We start from the raw sequence: 19,049 nt of genomic DNA, 5'->3' as shown, positions 1-19,049 counted from the left end.
GGGATTAGCCGCATTCATTTGTGATAAAGTACCAATATGATGAGTTTCAATATACAAATAGAAATGGGATGAAAATAACAAGCAAAATATAAAATAACGATTTTATTTACACAACAAACAATTATCTAATATTGTCATAATAATACATTATTACATTCAAATACTTTATTTTCATTTATAAGGCAAAATGGTCACTTTACAGGATAAAACACAAATAGTAGATAATTAACATACCTACCTACACTGAATAAGTACTCAAAATTCGTCATATCGGTTTTGTTAAAAAAATGGCAAGTCAAAATGATTATATTATTTGAAACAGTGTTAAGGGCCTAATAACCTAGTGGTCAACTTAGGACCTAAAAGCAGTTAACCCATTGAAAATACATTTAAGATTTAGAAAATAATGTTAAATAACGTTGTAATTTCCTCATGATGTTTTACTGTCCGCGGTTATTTTTAAATACTTCTTAGAAATATAAAAATGGATTAACATCCATGTAAGCGTTATTTTAAAAAACCCTGTAGTTTTAGATTTCACCGCTTAATTAATCTCAAAAACCGGCCAAGTGCGAGTCGGACTCGTGCACGAAGGGTTCCGTAAATTACAGTTAAATCAACCTATCTCAAAAACTATAAGAGATACTTTGATCAAACCAAAAATCGTTGAAAGAGTTAATTAGCATGCATCACCTCTATTTTTTTTAGAATTTTATACCCCGTAGTTATAAAAATAGAGGGGGGGGGACATACTTTTTACGACTTTGAGAGCTGATATCTCAAAAACCGTTCACTTTAAGAAAAATGTTTTTTAGAAAACTTTATATCATTTTAAAAGACCTTTCCATTGATACCCCACACGGGTATGTACATCGAAAAAAAAAATTTCATCCCTCAGTTACATGTATGGGGGGCCCCACCCCCAATTCTTTTTTTTACTATTTAGTGTCATATTTTTGTAGCGGTTCATACAACACATATTCCCATCAAATTTCATCACTGTAGTACTTATAGTTTCCGAGTAAATCGGCTGTGACAGACGGACAGACGGACAGACGGACATGACGAAACTATAAGGGTTCCGTTTTTGCCATTTTGGCTACGGAACCCTAAAAATGACAAATCAAATACACTACTTATAAGTAACTTAATGTGATTTTTAAGTGATATGTATCACAAACAGAAGCTAAAAATTGTGACCAGAATTACTACACTACAATCTTTTACTGTAACATAAAAACATGGCGCTTAAATTACTTAATAAAATCCGGCAAAGTCCCATTTTTTCGAGCTTTAGCAACATTTTCAAAATAACAAGAAAAATCAACATACCCCTTAATCTTCCGATCCCTATCAAACGGCCTACCAACGGGATAAATATCCGAAGTCGATTCCATAGACCGATTAGTATCGATATTCGAATCGTTCGTTTCAATCTCATTCGTTCCCGACGAGTAAATTTCCGAATCGATTTCGTTAAGTAGAGTATTCGATTTCGATTGTACAATCGGATTGAATCGAACAGAGGCGTTTTTAGTTACACTATGATTCGGTGGTATTTCATCTTCGTTTGTAGGTAAAAAGTTAAAGTTTCTTATTAATAAAGACATATGGGTGTTAGGTTTCGGTGTTAAATTATTTTTTACGCAGTAGGAGACGAATTCTTGTTCGATTTCTTCGAGAACAGCTTGGCTGACCATTCGGAAGTCGGTCTGTTTTCTGAAGTTCTCTACAATCATTTGCGCGAGCTGTTTGTTGGTTTGCTCGTAACTTCCTTTGGATTCTTGTATGCGTTTGTAGACTCCGGCACTTACTAGGACTAGGAATCTGAAATTGAGAAATAATAAGTATTTAATTTTATCGAAGTTTTCCTAGGAATTGTATAGATGGAACTCTAGTTGCCCATAGTATAAACCTGTCTGTATTTAATTGAATTATTAATTGACACAAGATAAATCGCGCGATTAATGCTCAATCCTTCTCCGTGTGAGAGGAGGCCTGTGCCCAGCAGTGGGACGATAAATAGGCTGTAACTATAAATCGCGCGACGCAGCTTATCTTCAAGTTATCTTATATTTAGATCAAAATCTTGAACCTCGTAAGTATTTAAGTAAACAAAAACAATCAAGCTTATAAATAACCAAGGATATTGACTATCAATTATCGCAAATTATCATCAGAGGTCAGAATTAAAAAGATACACATACTATAGTTCTGAGTGAACTAATTATGTGTAATTTCCTTATTATTTTTATGAATGTAAAGTTTTAGCCTCGAAAACGCCCACCCTTTATCACTTCCTATATGTTTTTGGTGGGAAGAAGTTGCGTAACAAACTCCCCAGCAACACAATATCTGTCTGTTGGGTTTGATTATACATATAATTATGTATAGAGGATTGCTGGATGCAGGTCTCCTGCAACAGGTATCTGTGGAGCTCTAAGGGAGAGGCCTATGTTCAGCAGTGGACATCCTATGGCTGAGATGATGATGATCATATAATTATGTGCATACCTGCAAGACTCATCTAATAGTATGGGTCCATGTATCTCCGGAGCAGCTATGACAGGCTCGGAGACTGCGGCACTGATGGTGGGGAACGCTTTATACAGCCCCTTGACTAGGTAGTTGCCTAGACATCTAGTGCCTGTCTGATTACCTAGGTATTGTGCTGAAAAGGAATGGTAAGTATTAATGTGGTATGTATATAAACAGTTAATATAGTGTATCTACTCCCGAATTTCTTACACCATTATTTTGCAATACAATAAATAAATGTCGAGACACTTGTTCACAAAATATTGTTGGTATGTGTTAATATTTTTGGAGGAAAAAAAGGTTGTTTTTCATATGAAAACCATTTCATTAAAAGATGGCATGTGTGTCTTACAAATTACAAAGGTTATATTTTTATCTAGCAAATAATTTTGCTTTTTGTTTTATTTTTATTGTTTATTTTATCTACTATTTAATAATGTGACATAAAAGACTTACCATTCCTCAACTTATTAACATCTAGTCCCAACTGCTGCAATCTCAGCAACTCATCCTCATTATTCAAGCTATGATCCACAGTCAATTGCACCACTCTCAACACAGCATTATCATCGGTCCTACACAGCAGAGCCCTAGTGTCTCCGACGTGGGCTACAAACAGTTTGTTGGCATGGACTAGGGCGATGACCACTGCGGCACCTCCGGATAGGTGCACGTCTATTTCTTTTAGTCGGGCTAGGATGTTGAAGTTTTGGGATACCTGTAATGGAATATAATTTATTGTTGAAATTTTACAAAGTGCTATAGTTTCACGTTAGTTTGTTAATTGGTAAAACTTATAACATCCTTCTTATCATGAGTAGACTATAGTTGTTGGGAAGATTGTTGACATATTTCTTCTTGCCAGCAAAAATATAGGAGGTGCTGGAAGGCTGAATTTGCTTGTTGGCTTGAGGTTGTGAGAAAAGTGCTTATATTCAGCCTATTTTGAATAAATGCTAATTTTGAATTATGTTATTTCTAAATTATCTTACATAGAGTGAAGAAGTTCAGATTTGTAATGTGTTTATACTATAACAACAAGAACTGTAAATGAAAAGTGTGTTATTACCTGTGCATCTACAACTTGTAACTGGTACTGCAAGCTGGTTCTCTCAGCAATCATGCCGTCATAGTTCTCTGTATACGCTTTTTCTACTGATATGAAAGCATTTCTGTAATATTAAGTTTATATAAGGAAATTATTGAAGAATTCTCACATTACAGTCAATAAAAAAATATGATGATGATGATGATGACTGATCAACAAGAAAGCAAATTCTTAAGAAGTTTCCATATCAAAAAGTAAATACACATTATCACATACCTCAGCCGTTCCCTAATCTCTTCATCAGTGTTAGCGGAAGGTGGCGGGAACAGGATCTCCGCAGCCATCCTCTGCATGATAAACCTGGCTGCGTCCAGTCCATTGTGGGGCTCAAATACTCCATATAGAGAACTGTAGAAATAAAAAACATTTTCAAATATGGAACCACTAGGTCTTACCATGAATGTTTTCAATTTTGAACAGAATCCACCTATAAAGTCAAATGTTTTTATTTTAAATAGGCCTTTGCAGGCTCTTATGAAACGTCACACTAGTTGTATGGGTCCAAAAAGTTGGTCTTATGGAGAGAGAATAGATAGACATGCCTACATTATAATTATTTGGTCAGAGGGTCATCTTAGTGGCATTTTTAATAATTTTTAGTAATAGATAGGATTACAGGCTTGTTTATTACAGATTATTGGCGAGAACTTATCATAGGGATTATGTTACGTTATGTTAGGATTTATCAGAAAGCACTAAGCCATGCAGAAGGTTGTTTAAAAATACACAAATGTTTACGTTTATTATGCAACAAGTGATTGAGAACTTCGCTATCAAATGCTAGATTTATTCATTAGGTTGTATTTTACTAAATACACAAGTCTACTCACAAGTTATCTTCAGTCTGGCAGTAAAAACAGAGATAATCATCCGTGGTGTTTGTATTTCCGCCTCCTAGACGCGAAAAATATGACGCTACACAGGAATTCTTGCATTTTGGCAAGTCGTCGGTCCACGGCCGAGCTATCATAATAACGAATTAGCACAAAAATATAGGATAGCCTAGTTAAAAACAAGTAAATTAAGCCAGGGATTATTTTCAGCCTGGGTATTTATTTTTGCAAACGTCTAGATATTTGACATTTTGTTGTTGACAGTAGACATGAATGCGTTTTGAAACCATTAAGTTTCCACTGCATTCCCACAAATTAAATTATAATTATCAGATTTTTTATCGTTATTCTAAGGCATATTCCATTCTCAGGAAATATTATAAACAATCCTCTAATACCTTTTTGTTTTCGTCAAAAACTGTGAACCACAGCCTTTAATCTGTTTTATAAGATGAGTTTTCGAACAGCCACGAGAAAAATATGAGATCGGTTCGTTTCGCTATTGCATGCGATTGTTGATAACAAAGTATGAGTAGTAAAAAAGGTACATTAGGTAGTAATCTAAATATCTAAAAATGGTATAAGCTAGGGCAGATGATGATGACTCATGAATTCGTAGGCAGAAATCGAAGATAATGCGTCATTTAAAATTATAGCATGATAAAAATACTAGCGTTATTTCGAGATTGATAGTTGTAATCTAATTTAGTAGGTAAATGAGTAATTTTTTACAAATATCGGTAGAGGAATGAGTAGGTGTTCAAGTTCTAAAACCACAATTTCCTTTCCCACATCCACATTAGTTAAGTAGATAAGTTGCCTCGACTTGACCATACAAGGTGATAGAACTAAATAACAGAATGAATTGGTACTATGAAATCTAGCTATCTAGGTATATTTTTGATAGTTTGAAATGTCTGTTCTTTTAAATCCGCTCTTTAGTCTAGCTCTCTCTTTAGCTACCTAATTTTTTTTAGTTACCTACCTTCAAGGCCTAGGTGAAATGGGCCATCAGTTTGACCCATAGCCTTACTACAAGTACCTACTTACCTAACTGATATAGTTAAGATTTAGATTCTGGTAAAGTCAACCATATTAGTAGGTAATCCAATAGCAACTAGGTACCTACACACTATGTTGCTTTACTTCTTCCATACACTGAAGTAGCGATTGGAAAGTGAAGTCGCTCATTCCTAAGGCCCTTTTCACATGCATGCTTATAACTTACCTACCTACGGCTGTACTTACACCCAGGTCCTTTTCATATGCGGTAGCCGTGCCGTGACAGTGTGAAAATCCGGACCGGCTTCAGTGTTATCTGCTCTAGAAATCACCTATTCATCATGACATCTTGGTCTGTTTCTTGATTTGATCCGGCGTCCCGCTCAAAAACCGGATAACGATACCTATGGTCAACTGTCCATGTTCGACTTATTTTCCTACCAAATTTCATCAAAATCGGTTCAGCCATTAGACAAATGGTCACCCATTTATAATAATACTTACTATGGAATTTTCGTGCAGTTTCACCGGCTCTTATTCCTGATACTTACACTGAATCAATCCTATCTAATTCAGTTCAACCAAATAGGGTAAGTAACCTAGGCAGTTACTTCATAAGTCAAGATAAAGTTATGTACTACATTTTCTAAGAAGTCGTTGCCCCCGTGCTAAGTATTTAGGCGGGTCGCTAGTTCATTGATAAGTAGGTATTTCCTGATAAATAGTTGCAAGTATATAAGCTGTCAAAGAAATTAAGGTCAAATATTTTTGTACTTTTGGCCCACATGACTTGCAGAATAGCAAAAATCTACTTCTAAATATACTTTAGCTGTCAGTAAGACTGTGTTAACTGATGTGTATTAACTATTATTACATTGAAGCAAGGTTATTTAAATTTTAAATCAGTGTTAATTTAAGTAGGCGGTAGTAAAACGCTCATGCTTGGCTGCTCAGTCAATAGGAAATAATGCAATGTGAATAAATAGGTTAGGAGACGCCTATCTTGTATCCTATAATTCTTTATAAGTAATTACTGAAATAAAAGACCATTTACTTCGATCAAAGTTTTAATGTTCTCTCCACATACCAAAACTCTAATCATTTACAAATTTTTGCAATTTTTATAATTTTATTTATACAATGTTAGCTCAGTAACCTATAGAGCTACCTGTGACTAATCTTTTGTTTCTTTAAATCTATTTTTTTAAGAAAGCAAATCTTTACTCCGGACATGAATCAACAACTTTAGAAAATATTTTAAAAATATTCTAAGGTGTATATAACACCTTTTACTATACATATATACTCTATGATTTCCTGGTGCACTGTCAAAAATAATGTATAATAATTATATTTTTATAATATAATGTTAATGTTACCTATATCGCCAATGTCTCAACAATAGGTTCATTACAACACTTAACTAAGTCCTATTTAAAAGAATCGACATGTTTCATATCCCATTATGCTGTATGTTACAATATAAACTAAAAATAATGTATTAGTGCATGGCATAAGAGTTTAAGCAGTTTTAAATCAGGTTTGTCGAGGTTTCCAAAGTCACATGTATTAAAAAAATTAAAAAAACCGTGTCCCTGTACCAACATAACACATTCACAATTTACACACAAATAAATGTAGAAAATGTAAAAATTCAAAGTACATTTACTTTAGGAACACAATGTAAAATAAAACGAGAACTATTTGAGACACCGCTGTGCCTTTGGAAACCCTATTTCACTGGGTGAGCAAAATTAAAAACTACACCATTGTGGCCGACTATAAGTTTAATCGGTTTTTTTATCTGCAGCTTTGGTTTCTGATTCGGGTTTCTTTTCCTTTTCCTTCTCTTTCTCGTTGGTGATGATTTCCTTGGCCTCCTGCTTCGAGGCTTCGTCGAAGTTGCCGACTAGGTTAGGCACCTCGTCGTCCTCGTCGAGTGGTTTCGGCGCCGCCACGCTCGATGCCAGCCTCTTCAGCTGGTTCAGACCCTCGGGCCCGAGCTGACTGAGGATGCCGGGCAGCATCTCGGCGATCTGCTTGTTCTCTCCGTGACCGGTGATAGCGAAAGTGTTGGCCGCGAGGGAAGCCTGCGCTTTCGGGTTGTTGAAGTGTATCACTGTTCCGTCATCTTTTATCATATTCACCTCCTCGATGCCGGGGATAGTGTTGACTGACAGCTTCTTGAGAGACGATTGCAATTTCTTGTCGTCTGTCGCCGCGGTAACGTGAACAACCTTTTTCTTGCGTCTCGGTGTGCCCTTACCGCCGATGCGCACCTGTGACTGCAATTTCTTTAGCTTTTCGGTGTTCATTATGTTATTTTAATACACGACGCCCGATTATCGAAACTCGGCGCACTTTTTAGTGTAAGTATTTATTCAATATGCACCGTGATCACACAGGTTTTCCATGTAACTTGATCGTACGCACGTGTTTTGAACACCGGTCAGTTACAAAGGGAAAATGGTGGATTTCAGACAAGTTATTTCTGATTTCCTACTTCTCATAGTTGGCAGCACTGTCGGTTATCTGTTTCATTTCACGTAAATTGCAGAAGATCAATCAGAGTTTTCGTGTTTTTTTTTACTAAATGGCAATAATAAATTGCATGACTTGCTATTATCATAATTTAATCATAACTTTTGTAATTGTAAAAATCGTCAATAACAAATAAAATCCAAAATACTAACAAAAACTGTAACTCACATAATATAAAAATCATTTTCTGACACAAAAGACATTTTTTAATTTATAGTTTATCGTATTTTACTTTATTTAATGCCTTGTTTATCCAAATTATATTTTTTTTATAAAACAAAAAAAACTTTTATATTTAAATTCCACTAAACCAACGTGAAATGAAACGCAATGTGCGATATATGTTGCCAGCTAACAAAACTGTAATTTTAGCGACATCTATGAAAGAAAAATAAAACCAAGTTGACAGTACTTGGCTCATTATTCATGTTTGAAACTAGATAGCGCTTATGTAAACGTTGTGAAAACATTATGAAAATGTAAAACTAGATGGCGTTAGTAGGATAAAATATAGAGCTTCTCATGCAACATCGAATGTAACATGAGATACATGGTAGGGCAGAGCTTTTCACAAATCCCAAAATGATTCATGATTTGATAATTGAATCGCCTATAACCGGTTTTAGGGTAGGTAACTACATTGTATCTCCATTGCAAACATCTCAAAAAGTTCTGTCCGTCGTTTTAGCGTGATCGCTTTGGTGAAGCAAACAAAATAGGTAATAGGTATATATCTTTCACATTTACCTACACTAAAAGGATACTTACTAAGCAACTCCTTTCTACCTTGTATACTGTAGTTGGTCCCCGACTACCCATAATCATTATCATCTATGATCTACCTAGCTTATTCCCCAATATAGTGGGTTTAGTTGTCATTCTGATCTATGGTGAGGAAGCCCACAGAGCTAGGGCAGCTTCCGATTGACGATGAGGGTTTCAGATATAAGTAGGGAGGTACTTAATTGAAAACGCTTGAACTTTATGTTTATTTTCGAGTGGCCGACGGTATTTACAAGGATTTCCATATTATCAAGTGGGTAGGTAATCTTTCTAGCACAAAGTTTATAGTACCTACTACCGCACTTTTGCTTATTTTTTTAATCCCCAGCGCAAAAGGAGAGGTGTTGTACGGGTTGTACCTCTTAGTTTAACCACTAGTGTATCTGTCTAACTGTGTTGTGGTGTGGTAGATATTTTTAGTTGAAAGCTGGTAGCAAACCAGACCGTGATTTTCTTTGTTAGTTTCTTAACTTATCCAAATGTGGTTCAGGCGTTTTAGTTGTTAGCAATAAAATTGACCAATTCTTTACCGCAGCCTGCAGATTCAAGTACTCACCTATGATGCGTTAGCCGATGAAGACCAGGCGATATATGATATGTTTTTGTGGAATCTATGTTCCCATACTTGCATTATTATCTACTAGCCGTTTTCCCGCGGTTTCACCCGCGTCCCGTGGTAACTACTGCCCGTACCGGGATAAAATATAGCCTATGTTACTCGTGGATAATGTAGCTTGGAATAGAGAAAGAATTTTTTAAAACTGTCCAGTAGTTTTTGAGCCTATTCATTACAACCAAACAAACAAAGTTTTCCTTTTTATAATATTAGTATAGATGAGTAAAGACCACAAAAAATATCTGTATTTAAAGTTATAAAAAACAAAAGAAACGCGCATTCCTCAACACTTCCGCCGAACCTAATCATCATTGTTCATGTACAATCGTTTTAAGATTAACAGCTCTCAAAAATGTCTAACATAATCGTATTTATGGACAAACATCCGACTCAGAGAGCTCTCAGCAACAAAAATAAACTTTCATAAGCATAACGCGTTATTGGGCCGATAAATATTTATCTGCATTTACTAAATGGACTCCAAAATGGCGGCCTATAAAGCTGTCATCGGTTGATCAGTTCGCGCCATAATTTCGAATTACGCGGGGATGCCAGATATGAATAATAAATTCTAAAATAAGGTGTTATAGATGTTTTATTGTTATTTTAATGTGGACTGATTCACTTACTGAAAATAAATTATACAATGTAAGGTAGCTAAAAATGGATTTAGCCAATATAAATATGTAGTATAAATACCACGAATTACCTCAGTTAATTGCGTTACTTTCTCATTAATGAGAGGTTTCAGATGGGTAGATAATTATTTTAACTTTAACTAAATTATTTGATAGTCAAAGCTTGCATGCATAGGTTGCTAAAGTAGCATGTTACTTGGCACTTTCTAGCGCCAGTGCAACATCCTTAAGCCTACAACACAAGCGTCTTAAGTATTTATAATTCACCCATCATTTTTAAAACAGCTCCCATCCTTATCTCCATACAAAAATAAAACCCATCTATCAGGCAATCGTTCCTCGGCATCATTTCAACAATAGCGCGCTTAATACGAACGCGTCTATGTTATATTACGTTTCGCTAATGTATCCGAACTCCGAACGCTCTCGTTCGCGCGCACTTATCTGTCGCGATGACAGATGTGTTGGCGGGAACAAAAGTTTTAGTTATAAATATTTTTTCGGTACCTATTTAATTAATTTATTTTAAAATGTTGTCCGAAAATTTGTTTTGAATGAGCATTTTTTTGTTAAAATAACTAGCAGCCTTGTATATAAAATTGCCTATTTTAATTGGCATTTATTTAATTGATTGATGTATTTTTTTGTATAAGCAGATAAATTAGAGTAGCATTTTTTCCGGCTAAATGCAAAGAAAATCCTTAAATCATATCAAAAGTTAATATCAGTTTTCTTTTAGTTTTTATGAAGTTTAATTTCAGTCTATTATTTCAAGAAGCCTTTGCAATAAAATAAGCACGAAGTTAATTTACTTTTTATACACAAGCACAACAGCAGATCTATTATTAGATACCAAACAAAAGAAGGTAATTAAAATGCAATTAGTTCACTCGTTTACATAAAAACTAGCGATACGATAGTACTCTGTATTAATTAAACTTGCAAATTCTAATTACTTATATCCTAGCATCTGAGCGGTTATTAGATTTTTTTAAACTGATAAATTAAACTTAGCTATAGGTAGGTACATAATTATCTTTTGTGTAGGTACGAATTTTTCTTAATTGTCTTTTCTATTAAAACTTCAAAGTGCCTGTCTAGTCTGTAAGATGTCGTGCCTAATATTCTTTGGCTGATTGTATAATAACTAAAACCTATTAAAATATAAGATTCACCAAAATAAACTGCTTAACCAACTATATCACAGAAATAATACAATTTAATGGTGGGTTGGTATTTTCAGGTTGTAAATCTCATTAAAATTTATAAAATATAATATCAGATTTGGTTCTGATCTAGATAAAAACAGACTAAACTTTTTATCACAGTACCTACCACTGTAAAATATTCTGTCTTTTTAAGCTTACTTTCAAATTTAAATATTGAAGCTTAAAACTTGTGTGCTCGCCAGTACAAGACTGACTAATAAACTAATGCACTTAATTTTAGTTTCAGTTACCCGTTTATTGGCTTTTTATATTCGTATTTTAGTGGTGTTATGACGTTTTGCTAGTATGCGTTATAGTTTAAGAGCTGAATGTTTAAATTCAATATTTTTCAATGAGTAAACCTATATTTTAAGTAAATGGCGTAGTCAAGAAATGATGTGATTTCTTCTTGACCTTCTTATTAAGTCTGCTAAACCAAAAAATGCCTTTTAAATCATCAAGCTGCCTTTTCAAAAATTAATCATTAAATATTTTTTAAAGAAATATAGGTATTTTGTTTAGTTTCGAAATCATGGTCATTGCAAAACACTGGTAATGAGTTGCATCTTGTTAGTCTGGAAGCTGATCCCAATAGGTATAGTTGAGAAAAGACAAGCCAAGGTGTTTCGTCACTACCTAAGTACCTACATTTAAATGTTCAAACCTGTAAATGCGCATGAAATATCACCAAGCTCCTGTACTAACCCAATTTACATTTATTTTGAGTAATAACGTGAAGTAGTGTATCAAAGCCGTGAAATAAACACTAGATAAGTGTAAGAGCATGATGTAAATCTTGTCTGTTTATTGCTGTTACATCAGACTTATTTCATATGATTCATTGAGGCAGATATTTTTGAGGCGGAAAATATTTTAATAGGTAGTTTTTTTGATACCTACCTATAATAGTCATTGTTAATGGAATATAATTTTAATGTAGACTAATATGTTCCTAATAGGGTCATGGATTGATTCTGATTGGACTTCATGAATAAGTCTTATATTCTACCTTTTTACTTACTTGGTTAACCAGGATAGATACTGGATTCTTGATTAAATTACTCCATACTACTTAAATTTTATAACACTGCAAGAACTGTTCTGCGCACCTGGATAAATAGCTGGGTTATCTAACCCTGAAAGATTATTTTAAGCCGGGCTAGAAATTCTAGAGAGTAACGTGTTTCTAAACCAACGGAATACAATAAAAACAATCCAACCAACTATTCAGCTTTATAAAATTAGTATAGATGACGACTAACAATATAAGAAAAAGCGAGAGCTTAAATTAAGACATTTCTGGACGAACATTCTCAGACATAGCTGCTAATGTTCCATCAACGGCTTAATACCGTTATAAATACGTGTCCTCCACTAGGACATCCGCTCATTCCTTTAGAAATCCTAACCAGGCGTGACAATACCCACATTCTACACATCTCGACTCCATCCCGTTACTTTTTACACATGTCAACACAAACCGTATAAAAACTTTTTCCCCAAACTCGAAAATAGGGCAACACAAAAAGTCAAGCGTGTTCCTTAACAATCGTCGGTTCTTTTTTTGAATTTGAAACTTCTTTTTTTTTTATTACACTTTCGATGCGTTCAGTGATCCATCAGTGGGACTCTTTGGTCCTCTCTGTCGTTACCACAATTATTGTTTCGCGTTATCATTCTGTCAATTTTAATGTTTTCGGGGTAACAGAAATAGTTTTACTTAAATGAGCGCCTTTTTCAAACTAATTTGGGCTTGAATGATATTTATTTCGATGTGACGATAAGGCCGGGGGTTTTAATGTTCTTTTTTGTGTGGTTTATGGGGAATTATGTTGATTAGGACTGGGTGATAAACTATGCAACTGTTTAAGTTCGACTTACTTTATTTTTCGTAATTAGGAATCCTCATAACGCTAGACGTGGGCCATAAACTAAATAGGTAGCAACTATCGATTGGTAGGTAGGCACCTACTAGATATATGGTATTTATTATACTTAGAGCCGTTCTTAATACTCTAATCTATCTGTAGATTTGCTTATTTTAGATAGAATTTTGACTTAGTCCCCTGTACGCAGCCACAACACGGAGCCACAAGTATGTAATGTTATATATCTTTTTCTAATAAGTGAAGCCAAAGTATCGATAAAATATCTCCAACCTCGACCGCAATACATTTCTTTTTGACCTGACTTTAGGCTCCTAGCTGTCAAATGAGGTTTTGCTAGTAACACAGTAATTCATGCTAGAAACAGACAAGAAGCGCAGAAAATCTAATTGGTTTACAATAAAAATATGGCGAAGACATAACTCATTAGTATCCTAATCTGAGATTATAATATCACATAGCAAAGCTTAACAGTGTATCTGAAAACACATGTTAACGATTTTAAGATAAGTTGCGTTCATTAGTTATCTAAACAGGTCGGATTATAAGGATTAAACACGAACGCGACCACCCGCGCTAACAGCTGTCAATTTAGCGGCCATTTTGATGTTTTTGGTTTTTAATGGGGCAAAGGTAATAAGGATTAGTGAGCCTAGTTTTTGCGCTAAGATTTATTGCAATGTATTAAGCGTTAAATTAGTAAGCGAAAAAATACGCACAAGAAATAGGAGTTAATTTTTCACGGCGGAATAAAAATAGTTATTATTAAGTTACTTATTAGAACTTTTATTTTTAATTGGAGGTTGTTACGTTGATACCTATATGATATTTATTATTGAACCGAATTTTATATTTTTTTATTAAAAGCAACTAGAGCATCTCTACGCAGACGTTTTTTTAACATGAATTAAAATTAAAACGAGTCAATCAACACCACTCATATGAGCTACAGTTAACACCTATTTAAAACTAAGATTAACTTCCCAATCACTTAGCAGGGCCATTTAACTAAAACGTTTACTAGCGTCCCTTATTAGAAATTTACTAGCTTCGCCTCGTTGCTTCATTCGCCGTCGACTCTGTTACGGACTACTCGATCTTGTTACGGACTTATTCTTTTTAATTTTACTGAGATTCTAACTTGTATAAAGTACCTAAGTACCAAATATTTTTTTCAAACATTAGACTAAGCAATACACAAAATACTTATCAATTCCTATTGGTATTTACATTGGTTAGGGTTTCTCTAAGGGGGAGGCCTATGTTCAGCAGTGGACGTCCTATGGCTGAGATGATGATGAGGGTTTCCATTTCGCAGTACAATAAAAATAAATTTCTAAAATTACACATACATAAGTAGGCAAGCGATGAAGTTTTTATTGTTGATGCACCAAAACATACCGATAACATTGCAATAAAACATTAATATTGTCTTTATTTTTATTAACGCGTACAAACAAACTCTCCAACTCAATATATTACTATATAATATAGAAAGAGTAAGCTAACAAGCTCGTATTTTTTGCGTCCATAACTCAAAAGTTAATGTTAAACGACAAATTAGTTCCGTGAACGCGGGTGTTCATAGCGGCAAAAACTCTAGGATTAGAAAAAGGTTTATCAGCTGTCTATTTTGTGCAATTTCAGGCTTAGTTAAGTTAGGGAGTGTGTTGGAATGAAATATGACAACTTTGAGCGTTATATGAATTGCTTTAGCTTTTTGGTCATAGTGTACCTATGCATGATTTTTGCGTTAAAGTTATAAGAAATTTTTATGTTAGCAATTGTCATAATTAGATCTGTGATGGTGGACTATGCAAAGCTCTAGCGATAATATCCTCTATGTGTAATTAAGTATGTTCTTCAGTTCTTGTTTCTAGTAGAACACTGAGAGCTTTATTATTGTGATACGGACAAAAAAATGTAGATACATACATACATTTAATTAAAACCAACCTGCAATAGAATTAGGATTTACCTTTCAGGTGGATGTTTCTGATACAATTGTCAAGTAGGTACCGAAATTCACAAAAATTACTATGATAGAGCACCTACTATGTATTATGATTAGAACATTTCTTGTAAACACAAATAAATCTAATAAGTACTACAGACCAACACAACTTCTAAGCCCAAAACAGATAACGATTCAATTTACAAACAACACCTTTTTTCGACACTCTATCTAGAGCAAAATCTCTCGCCCTCGCTTATTTTCGTACAAAACAAAGTAAAAAGGTCCAAAAAATTCGTTGAAAACAAAAACAAAACAATGGCCCGTTGGCTGATCAAATGAAATAAAATCGCCAATGCCGGAACAAATTTCAATCAGCCAGTCTAACTGTGACCGGGGGCCGATTTGCGAAAACAATATACTACCTTTTTTGGTGACAACCAGTTTATTTTGAACTTGGTTTTTGCTGTTAAAATAGTTTATATTGTGAGTAGGTATAGTGGTAGGTAAAATGGTATAGGTAGATAAGGTAGCTTTTCACGTGTATTGTTTAGCTGATACCATAGTTCCCTTAGTTTTCCTATTCCTAATCCATTACCATCCCATCACAATAGTCCAAGTAGTTTTCTTCCATAGTTAGCAATAGTTTAGCACAGAACGGATGGTCCTTGGGTACATTTCTATACAGGGGTAATCGTCAGTTTTGTGTTACATTTCATAAAAATCCCAAAAGTGCTTCAGTGAGTTGGCTTCAGCCCCAAATTTGCCTTCCGAAAATTCGGGGCTTTATAGTCCTGTGGTCTGATGGAGATAGATAGATAGCTTTTCAAAAGCTTCTTGCTTTACCTTTTGTTCTTGGAAGCCCTATCTCATAATTATAATCGAGATATGTTTTAGAAAGTGGTTCAGAAAAACGTTCGCAACTGGGTAGGTAATTTTGGTAAGTAATAGATACCTAATATCACACTAACATTGATTGAAATTAATGAAGAAGAGAAGCAATATGTCTGAAAAATCAAGAAAGTATTTGTAGTTAGTTCTTATTATATCTCACATATATATATTTTTAACAATTCTGATTCCATACAATTTAACGAGACGTTGACTTTTAACCACGTAAAATTAATCTGTACCTTAACTTATTACAGAGTTGAACGAATTAAATCCAACCAATATTTGGGTGCGGAATTTATATTTATATGATTTTACAAGTCTTACATAAAGGTGATAATCCACATAATGTCTTTATTATAATTTTACGATCAACCGACCACGGAGGATCTATCAAAAATGGTGGCTCGCAAATTTGTTTCCTTTGCAAGCAAAAATCTTTTGTCGTTCCGTTCAGAATCGATCCGAAGGGACCAATATTCGTTCAGAAACGGTTGAAAATATCGAGTGGGTTCTCGTTACTGAAGGGATTTAACCGCCGAATATAAGAATGTCTTTGTTTAGATTTTATATCGTTAAACTAGAGATGCCCGCGGCTTCGCCTACGCTTAAAAATTGTGTTTTTTTGTTGGGATAAAAATAGGAGGAAAAATTTGTTTGTAGGATATTTTTATCTTACCTATTTTTATGGTAGAGAGGTAGGAATATGTTTTCTATGCAATAAAGGTCATTAAAAACAAAATTTCTAGAATTTCGTACTGTACGAAAAGTGATGGTTTTAGAACATAGGTACACACATCGTCACGCACGCTTGGATACCTACTTACCTATGTTAAAGCAATTTGAAATGCTTCTATAATTATTACGAAAATCCGTATTCTATCATAAGGGCACTATAAGTCATTAGGTTCTTTTAAAGTATTTTCATTATAGGTACTATTACTAGTTTATGGGGCAATTTGTGAATGTCTCAAATAATGATTACAACAAAAATGGTAAAATTTAGTTTCTAAAAGATACTTAAGACATTTCTGTTTTGAAAGTAAACATTTTTACACCAAAACATTTTATTGTGGACTATCGTATTTTTATTAGTTTCCTCTCTAGCCCATTTTCTTTTTACTGCCAGCCGACATATTGAATAGAATTGGCGCGAAAGTGTGCGCCATATTGGTCCCGAGTGTTGCACGCTAAAAATAAATTTTGATAATAGTTTTTTAGACCATTTCATTCTGAAGTGAATAATTCTTTCCTTGTCCCTCTTAAGTACATCTGGGAAATCAGTACATGCAGCAAAATTGAAGGAGAGAATCGCGAGGAAACCTGAACTTGTGTAAAATCACAAATCAATGAAAAAACCTTATGTCCAGCAGTAAATCAATTAAAATATAAGCGTATTAATGGTGATAATTCATTTTCAAAACAATCTTTCTGTAACTTCATAGAGAAACTGAAACCAAATATTCGCTATCATATCAGATTCTATCTCAAAAGGATTCAAACGCGAGTCACAAGCGGCACAAACCATTGAGGACGAATCTATCGCTTTAGGATTTATTATGTCGCTAGAAAATTGCTTTCAACACATAAACCCTGATTGCCAGTGTCGAGTTACTAGTTTATGTCGTACTGGTGTTGGGTTCCAAGCAATTATTGCGTGGTTTTCATTTTGGGGAGCGGGCGACACAATTTATATGGCTCGGGGATCATGGCCTACTGGATTTTTGGGCGTTTTCTTGAATATGTGTTTGGTTACCTGGGTATGCTTTTGGAGTTGTGTCAAAATGGTATTTTCCTGAGATATCGCTACATTTATAGGTAATAGAAAATGTTTAGTAAAAAAATGTTTCTGTTTTAAGTGGTAATTAAGTAGCTCAAATGTTTTAAAAGTAGGAGTTCCTTGGTTTTTTCTAGGTAGACCTAGACCCGATCTATGTCAATTTTGTTTTTAAAGTGGAAAATAATATGTATTAGGTACTTTGGTGCCTCTGTATGATTTAAACCACATACAATATAAGCGAAACCTTGGCAAATTTATTCATTTTTACTCGTAAATAGTTAACACGTGTTCTTGTTATAATTTCATTGTTGTAGTCATTATTTTTCTTGTAAGTTAAATAAACAATTTCATACTTAATGTAACCTATTGACACTCGATTTATGATAGCAGAGTAACTAATTGAAATTAGCGGATAAAATGCACCATACAACATTTACTGCGCAGTTAAACTACGTTCTTGATTTTAGCCTTGCTATAATATTTAATTCATACATACTGTAAGGTTTCCGCAGCTCTTGTCCAATAGTTTTGTCTTTAACTGATTGTGATTGCGAACCTACATATATGTCTGCGAAACAGTCAAAATACCTACACAAAAAACATTCAAATCATGCAGGAAGCATTAATTCATAAGGAATCATTTCTCTAATGAGAGCTGCAGCTTTCAATAGCTACATTCTTTTAATTTCATCCCAAATATTATTGTAAAGAACACAAGCACATTTTGTAAAGAACATACTGAATTACATTGAAACGGCTAAGCGGCTTAAAGTTGCTGGGATTACTCATCGTACGGTTCTAATTAGAAGATTACCTACAAGCCTCATCAAATACCTTTTGACGCTACACGTAAAACACTATTCTCCAATGGCTGACTATCAAGCAGTTAACTAATTTGACGAGAACCTACCTACCTGACAAAGGCATGAACAAAGTCTAGGTAACATTTATCCTATTTCTCTCTTAATGTGACCAGCTTCTAAATATTCCTTCATTTCTCTTTTCCTCCCAAAATCAGACCCAAAAAGGATAAACTACCCAAAATAATCCTAAACATCTCACATAAGTTCCCATCAGGATACTAACCAATCCATATTGACGTCAGAGAGAGACAGCACAAGTTAGACAGGGACGGAGCACACAATCCATCGTCTTACAATCCCATTTCCGGCAAGTATCACTCCTTTAGCAAATACCTCCCACTTAGGTACAGGCGAGGGGAATGATGTTTCAGTGTAGGTAATAATATATTTGTTTCATCATATAAATTT

The 19,049-nt window shown here is 34.4% G+C and overlaps 2 protein-coding genes across 2 annotated transcripts; both read right to left on the bottom strand.

The window, feature by feature from the left end:
* Positions 1 to 87: 87 nt before the first annotated feature.
* On the bottom strand, positions 88 to 4,719 carry LOC110382611 (TGF-beta-activated kinase 1 and MAP3K7-binding protein 1). Its single transcript, XM_021343261.3, has 6 exons — positions 4,477 to 4,719; positions 3,863 to 3,994; positions 3,608 to 3,710; positions 2,995 to 3,256; positions 2,515 to 2,671; positions 88 to 1,827 (listed from the first exon to the last, which is right to left on the bottom strand). Exons 1-6 carry the CDS (start codon positions 4,614 to 4,616, stop codon positions 1,254 to 1,256), a joined length of 1,368 nt encoding a protein of 455 aa, XP_021198936.2. The 5' UTR covers positions 4,617 to 4,719; the 3' UTR covers positions 88 to 1,253.
* Positions 4,720 to 6,530: 1,811 nt separating this feature from the next.
* Positions 6,531 to 7,966, bottom strand: LOC110382609 (transcription factor BTF3 homolog 4). The gene has a single exon (XM_021343259.3). The coding sequence runs from the start codon at positions 7,794 to 7,796 to the stop codon at positions 7,269 to 7,271; it is 528 nt and encodes a 175-aa protein (XP_021198934.1). The 5' UTR covers positions 7,797 to 7,966; the 3' UTR covers positions 6,531 to 7,268.
* Positions 7,967 to 19,049: the final 11,083 nt, after the last annotated feature.

The sequence above is a fragment of the Helicoverpa armigera genome, chromosome 21 (genome assembly GCF_030705265.1).
Source record: "Helicoverpa armigera isolate CAAS_96S chromosome 21, ASM3070526v1, whole genome shotgun sequence".
Classification (NCBI taxonomy): Eukaryota; Metazoa; Arthropoda; class Insecta; order Lepidoptera; family Noctuidae; genus Helicoverpa; species Helicoverpa armigera.
The sequence above is the reverse complement of the archived record's forward strand: the minus strand, read 5'-3'. Positions and strand labels throughout refer to the sequence as shown.